General features: G+C 38.3%; 1 protein-coding gene across 1 annotated transcript; it reads left to right on the top strand.

Moving 5' to 3' along the window:
* The first annotated feature begins 754 nt into the window (after positions 1-754).
* On the top strand, positions 755-7,463 carry LOC116253353 (uncharacterized). The gene is made up of 3 exons (XM_031628128.2): positions 755-992; positions 1,078-1,508; positions 6,220-7,463. Exons 1-3 carry the CDS (start codon positions 908-910, stop codon positions 7,069-7,071), a joined length of 1,368 nt encoding a protein of 455 aa, XP_031483988.1. The 5' UTR covers positions 755-907; the 3' UTR covers positions 7,072-7,463.
* The last annotated feature ends 387 nt before the right edge of the window (positions 7,464-7,850 follow it).

Below are 7,850 nucleotides of genomic sequence, written 5' to 3'. Positions count from 1 at the left end.
CCATCTGTTTTAAAGATAAAAATATATTCATAAAACACTGTATGGTCTTAAAATTGAAAGAGATTCATAGACTCATGAAACAATAGCAAACTATTTTTTACTTGACAGCTGCTAAGAGAAGCACATTTTACATGTCCTGTAATAAAACTAACGATTCTCACCTTTCACATAATCACTTGAATTTAACCATATTACATAGCAATATAATTTCACAAAAAAATTAAAATAATTTCATTACATCATAAACTTGAAATTGTTAGCCAGCATCATTCATGATTGCGTCCTAAGCTTACTAATTGTGCAAATTAGCCCACACCAAAACATGAATCACCCAATGATCCTCAGCAATCAAAGACTACGTGAATGGATTTTCTAACACTTTTTATAAAGAATTAAATTCTGCCGGCAAATAGGATGCTCGTTGAATAAACAAAGCATTATAAACCGTCACTAATACTCATACGACAACAAAGTTACTCACAGGTTTAAAATTTTTAACAATTCAGCAATATCGGCCAAACAGGTCCACCAACTATTCTTTAAAAAAAAAGAAAGAAAAAAATCCCGCCGCACATGAAGCCATCATTAACCTCAATAAAAGAAAGTAAATGCTTAGCGAAAAAGAAGGAAAGGGTAGTTGTCAGTAGTCATAAAATGGGAACGGATACGTGAAATTAAACAACCCGGTTCCCACTCGTCGAACGAGACGTTTGTCACGCGAGCGCATAGTTTTTTCAAGCAGAACATTAATTGTTAGATTTTTGGCGCGCACCTCATCGCACCGTCGTCTGGTCCTCTTCTCGCCGTAGTCCGTCTCCTCGGCTTCCTCCTCTTCCTCTTCTTCTCTCTCTCCCTCTCTCTTTCTGATTGTAGACTTTCGATCATTGAAACCTAATTCCCTCATCTAATGGATTTTAGTTTCAACCGGAGGAGGCCGTTCGAGCATTCTAGCATTCTCTGCGATGGCTTCTTTGCCAACGAAGCCATGCGAGGTAGGCGTCGGAGAAGATGTTGTTGTTTCTAAGGTTTTCGAGCCAGAATTATTTTCTTTTGAACGGTTTCCTCGTTTGTTCTCAGCGGGATACGTTAGGCAGGGCCTCCTCAGCAGCCATCGATTCGAGGAAACCCTAAGTTCAACGGGGGCTCTACAATGGGATACGGAGAGGCAGGAGATCAGAGCGCAGTTGATCGCAGAGAACGTCGTGAGAAGGCGACAACTCGAGGACGAGATTCGCAGGGAGATCGCGCTCGAGCGCGAACTTGTTTTCCGGCGGCAGAGCCGGATGATGGAAGCAATGGCTTCTGTGGCTCCGGAAGTTACGCCGGAGAGCCACTTCGAAGCTTCGCTCTGGCGAGATAACGGAACGCTGAATGCCATGGCCTCTTCTGTTCCAGAAGTTGGGGCAGCGAACCGCTTCTCACTTGCTCCACCACCGTTGCCTGAGTCGGCGTCTGCAATCGATCGGTTTCGGCCTCAGTCTGGGTTTATTGGTGAGCGATTTCCGGCGGTAAGGTTTCCAGCGATATTGTTCGATTCGTCTCCCAAGATTCTTCTTCGCCTATTAAGGCGTTTCCTTAAAAATATTTCTCCTTCATGCCAACCGCCATAATCTGAATTCGTGTTTATTGGCTTGTTCCAAGTTGGTGCTTCGGAGAAACCTTTTCTATTTTCCGATATTTCTATTCCCATATTTATGATCATGCATGATGTCGTCACCCTGATCCTTCCAATTTCCTCTTCATCTTTCTGTTGGTCGGTGTTGCTTTCATGGTCTTAACAGACAAGAAAAGTTTGTGTGGTTCTTCCTCCTGGCCAAGGTTTTCTTTTATCTTTATGAGTCCTCTATGACGACTCATGAGCTTAGAAGTGATTAATATCAAACGCGGTTCTACTTTATGTCTCTCCTGGAGATTGATGATCTCGCTTTCTCCCATGCAGAAGCTTCCTCTCCTTTAGTCATGCTTGCGTTGGTTAAAGCCCTATGACTCTCATATGGGGTGCGGAGGACCTCTCTCTTTCTGTCAAGAAGAGCTTCCTTTGCAGTTCATAAATATGCCTTACTTGTCATGACGGATAAAGAAACCCAGAAACGTGCTTTTGGGCTCATCTTTTTTCTTCTGTCGTTTTTTATTATAAGGATTCATGTAGTTCCCATTCATTGAATTGTTTCTTCTGGAAATTTCTTATTGCAGTGATCGGTCCAAACGGTGCTATTATTAGTCTTTTGCTGCAATCTAGTTTTGCTGCAATCTAGTTTTAGCAGATTCTTGCTTTTCGTCTCTCATCCTTTCTGTCGTTTTCTCTTTGGCTGGTTACGAGGTAGCCATGTCCCATACGGATGCAATTTTTTCCTTATTTTCCCCTTTGTCTATAATGGGAGATAAATTATATTGCCATTGTTGTTAGTTCCGTATCTACTTTTTGCTTGGTTTGCACTTTCTTTTCTTAAGTTTCCTATTTGAACTCGGACACTCATTCTGCTAGAATTTCCATGAAAAGCTATTCCCACTGAAGTGACCTTTCTTATACTGATTATTAAACTTAGCCTTTTAAATGTCTGACTGATATATAATAGTTGCTGCAGATTACTTGAAGAGGTCTTGTGAAAATCATGGATGAGGTTGACCGTTTTATTTAGTAGATATCTCTATGACCTAACTTGGGTGCGGCTTCTTTCTTTTTCTGCTAGGAGTCTATTAATACTTAAATATGCCAAATTATTTTATCTGAGCTAAGTCACATGTGTTCGCCTCTTATGTCACTGCATGTGAGTTAGTGCACCTTGGTTGTGGGTCTGCACTTAAATAGCCAGATTTCTTGTGAAAAATAATCTAAAAATTACCACACGGAATCTACATCTAGATATTAGAATACTAGATGTCTTTTGTTGGTTTGACATCATGCATCTCTATTGATGCTTGGTTGCCTAGATCGAGTACATGTTGAACTTGGACTTACTTAAAGGCATCAAGGTTGTCATGTATTACTTGGATTGAGCGGGGTTTGACCCCACCGCCCAAAGAAGGCCAAAGCCCCCACTCAACCCCTCGTTCCCTAGGGCACAGGGCCTACGTCAGTGCCTCGAGACGCCGCCCCCGCCATTTGTCATGTATTAATTGATATGGACAATCTCGAAACGAACAAATGTACTTCCATTTGGGTGTCTTGAACTTTAATATTCCAAAGGAAAAGAAAGAGCTTTAGATGTATGACAAGGTATAGAATATGAACACTTATTTTCTTATATTATTCATAGTCATGTTCCAGAATACATGAATTATCTCATGGGCATGATCCAGATTGTATGAACTAAAAAACTGTCTATTCATCAGGAATGAACCTTCCAACAATTGAGTTGTGGTAGGTCTTCACCTGTATGAACATCATCCGTAGTCACAAATATTGACAATGTTTTCAAAATATACACTAAAAACTCTATAAAATAGGTCAAACGCAAAAAAGGAAATGGTTGTTTTATTTTGTAAATGTTGCCAAGAAAAAATGATGTGAGATTTCTCAAAATGTCATGTTTAATATATTTTATTTTTTTCAGTTTCTTTTAACATTTAACAATTATTTTGGATTCTTATCCATGTTTTTTGTAATAAAGTTAGCTGAAAAACTCGTTAAGTCAGAAATTCCTTTATTATGTTTTTCTACACTTTCCTTTTGAAGAGAAAACACTGATTCAAGCCATGTTGTAAAAAGCGTATCGTAAGCCGTATCGGTTTGCCTGTAAGATACACTGTATCGTAAAATATCGTAATGTATCGTAACTGTATTGTATTTAAAAAAAATAAACAGAAAAATTTTGAAAAAATCAACGTATCGTAACTGTATCATAACGTATCCTAACTGTATCGTAATGTGTCCTAACTGTATCATACGATACAAGTGATAAAGGTACAATATACCACCTGTTACGATACAGGTGGTGTATCGTATTGCATTTTTGAAACACGATGATACGTATCATACGTACAACGCTGGATTTAAGTATATATTTGTATGAAAGAGAGTGATTTGTGGTCGAAGAGGGTTTCCTTCTTTCATGCATTAGAACTTACTGCAAAGGTTTAATTTTTCTACTCTTACTATAGTTTTCTGTTGTTTTTTGAAGATGTGGCTTTTAAGTGGCCCTGCATAGCAGTGATTCTCGAGTGAAAGGTGATAATAGGCTGACATTAGCTTGTAAGTTTTGTAAGAAAGAGTTTGCTGCAAAATCTCCCAGCTAACACCATTTATTTGAATGCGTAAAAATGTGGTCTATGCACCTCTAGAACTCTGCTACCAGCTGTGCAATGGCAATGTGTGCAAACGATTGAACCTGTAAAAGTCAAAAATAGAAAAAAGGGATGGAAAATGTTACAATGTGCTACGGTGATTCTGGAAAGTGAAAAATGCAGATGATATTGATCTTTCTAATTCGGATCCTGCTTTTGCTAACATAAGATAAGATGTGGCTAGTTTGAGAGCAAAAAAGAAAGGATGATAAATGTGAGAGGTATCTCTAGCAAAAAGAGAAGAACATGTGGCACATTCCTAGTGCTGCTAAAAGTGTTAATAATATTTAATCAAGTCATAATTTGTTTGAAAACTCGAGACATGGATGACATATTTTTTTGACATGCAAATCAGATTTCCATATTTTTTTAGAAAGACCTTTAAAAGTGAAGCGTATAGTTATATATATGTAATATATATATTTTGAGTACTTTGTGCTATCTTCATGGTCATGCTATTTTGGGTGTTGCATATGTGTATATATGCATTTTTAATATAGTTGCAATTGTGGTTTGTACACCATTATACTTTAACACTTACGTGCTATGTGCCGTGGATGAGCTATTTTGAGTGCAGCACCTAGGTGGTGGTGCACTATGTGAAGAAATAAAAATAAGAAGGGGAAGGAAGTTGGAGGAGAAGAAAGGAGGAGGAGAAAGAATTAACTTACTTGGCTGCTGATCAAGGAGGAAGGTTGCGGTGCAGTTAGAAGAGGGGCTGCAGCTGACGATGGAGGGAGGAAATAAGGATAAAAAGATAGCTTTCCATGCTTTAGGGACTTGGAAGTTTTTATTTTCTCTTTTTTAAATTATTAATTTGAACTTTTCTTTATTAACTTTTTTCCTTCACAATTTTAAAGTTATCTTTTATTAGAATAGGTGACTTTTTTTACAATGTACTTTAAAAAAAAAAAAAACTTTTAACTCCCTCTCTCTTACACACACACACACCCCATCACAGACACACACATAAAGTGCTGCATTCATACATGGTCTGTATGTTATTTATGTTTTCAACTGCTTTTCATATATGCATGCCATTCTTTCTTCTTTTTTTGTTTTCTGCGCTCATTAGAATTATAATAGAAGATTGTTTTCAACAAGCAACATTAAGATGGAGGCTGTGCTTAGGTAGAGGATTTGTGTTCCCTCTTTATTTTCTCTACAAATTAGATTAGTAATTCTAGGTAGGCATTTAGGTTTTAGGAACTAGAGTTAGATAGTAGGTGTTATTTACTATTTAGGGAATTAGAATATGTTGTATTCTCTAAAATTGCAAAGCAGGGATGTTAAAATGTAAATTTACTCCCTTTGTGCTATATAACCTTTAAACTTTAAATGTTCTACTTTATTTAATATTTCTCTTTCAAATTTTAATTTGTATTATTGTGCTATGGAATGTTTGATGTGTTAATGTGTCATGCATTTTATTTTTTTTTTGTTGTTAATAAGTTCATAGTTTCATTAGAAAGTGTCCAGGTTCTTACTAATTTAAAAAATTAATATTGCACTTTATTGGTTTGCTTTCTTTTTTAGGATCTCTTCATGAGCCTAGTCTCTAGGCTCAAATAATTGGGTAGGTGTACCTAGCTCTTTTGACAACGTGGTTGCCAATGAAAACTCCTCTAATGGGATAAAAATGAGGCTTAGATTCTCTCTTCTGGTCTTTATGGTCTGACATACCGTGCTTTATATACTCTCTAGTGCGCCCTTCTCTCTATTTCTTTTTGTTCTTCTTTGTCTTATCTTGTTGAGAGTTCAGAAAACTATACACTTCCAGGTTGGCATCGATTTAGATAGAATCATGTTTTCCATTTGACCTTGTCAGACAACACTGTTGTTCATCTATGATTACGATTTACGAATCCATTGGCTGTTTGTCACTTTGTTCACTAGCTTTCTGGTGATGGATTTAGTTCGAAATGTGTCCTGCAGGCTAGGCAGTTAAATACTAGGCTTGTAGGAATAAAGCGGAAAGTGCCTCCAACACCCTTTTCAGCAGCGGGCTCAGCTGCATCATCTGAGAGGGAACTTTCATGGTTGGGTATTGCAAGAAAGGAAAGCCAGACATACCAGAGGGCATGGAGTTGTAACATTTGCAACGTGAGATGCACAAGCAGGGAAAGCTTGTCCGGCCACTGCCTTGGCAAAAAACACAAGGCAAAGCTAGAGGAGTCAAAACTTAAGAAAGTGGATGTTTCTGTTGGTGAATTTGACGTTAAAACACCAAGAGGAAATGCAGCCAAGAATGTTGTTAAGACATCAAAACTAGACGGAGGGGAAGGTGCTGTGGATGAGATTGACGTAAAAGCTCCCAGAAGAAATACAATCAAGGTTGTTGGCAAGGAAACAAAACTAAAGAAACATGAGCATACTTTTTCTAAGAATGATGTCGACCCCCCACAAAGAAATCCAACCATTGTTGTCGATGCTTCCAGCAATGCTCTTTTGAACAAGAACCTGAAGCACAGGACAGGTAATGAGAAGCTGTTGAAGAGTAATGCAGATGACCGCGCATTGAAAAAACTGAAAACGGAGGACTTGAAAACCGACGGGAGAAAGAAAAGCAATCTGCCATTCCTCTGTGAGCGTTGTGGTATTCGGTGCAATAGTGTCCATGACCTTGGAGCACATCTTAAAGGAAAGAAGCATGCTGAGAAACTGTTGGAACGTGATAAACCTGGCGGTGCCAATAGATCTAACGCAGTAAAGGCGACTGCTGAATCGGCCACCGCGATGGAGGGGGAAGTGGTTGTCGGGAATGAGGTGGAAGCTCATAAAAGATGACATTTTTAGAACAGAATGACGTTTATAAAGGTTCTGTGCGTCTGTTAAGGACTTCTCTGGTTGATGGGGCACCTTTCCATCTCTCTCTCGTGTGCCCAGGCGTTCCAACGTTAACAAGTTCACAGGCAAAGTAGTTTTTTTGGATAGTTTGAAACTTTATTTCTCAACGCAATGCACTCTTGACTTGGAGAACAAACGAGGTGCATTTTGAAAGGGCGTTATGTTACAAACTTTGGTAATCGGTCACCTTCATTATTGTAATTACCATCAAAGGTATTCACAAGCCTCAGTTAGAATTTATGCTAAACTTTACGAACTACAGATCTTGTTTAGCTTTGGTTTGTAATTTTCAAATTTTATTACGTTCCTAAATATCAAACATTATTGATCAAGATTGCGCGTCCTAAACAATGGAGGGTTGGTTTTGATATGTGAATTACGGGAAATTTGCTTTCAATTTTGTGTCGTTCGACTAATTTTCTGTTTCATGCTAACAAGGCATTGTAACAAACATAAAAAGCATAAAATCAAGAGACCGTTGCACCGAATAATGCAATATTTCTAGCCACGAGGTGTGAGTTGTGACTTTGAAACGTATTGCAGCTATCATGCTTCTCAACTTGCAGTAAGTAAGAAGATCCTAGAATAGAGCACGGTAAATCTGCCAAAGTTCGTGGCACTTGAAATGGACTAGGGTCCACATTGACGAGCCTATTTTATGAGCTCAATCTTAAAAACGGGTTTGATTCTCTCTCTCTCTCTCTCTCTCTTAAGTGTAT

The sequence above is a fragment of the Nymphaea colorata genome, chromosome 4 (genome assembly GCF_008831285.2).
Source record: "Nymphaea colorata isolate Beijing-Zhang1983 chromosome 4, ASM883128v2, whole genome shotgun sequence".
Lineage (NCBI taxonomy): Eukaryota > Viridiplantae > Streptophyta > Magnoliopsida > Nymphaeales > Nymphaeaceae > Nymphaea > Nymphaea colorata.
Note: the sequence above shows the minus strand (reverse complement) of the source record. Positions and strands in the feature narration are given on the sequence as shown.

Bases quoted from the DNA above. Each gene is read 5' to 3' on its own strand.
- LOC116253353 (XM_031628128.2), top strand. From the start codon at position 908: ATGGATTTTAGTTTCAACCGGAGGAGGCCGTTCGAGCATTCTAGCATT. The intron at 993-1,077 runs GTAGGCGTCGGA...GTTTGTTCTCAG, and splicing joins TGCCAACGAAGCCATGCGAG to CGGGATACGTTAGGCAGGGC. The intron at 1,509-6,219 runs GTAAGGTTTCCA...TGTGTCCTGCAG, and splicing joins TTGGTGAGCGATTTCCGGCG to GCTAGGCAGTTAAATACTAG.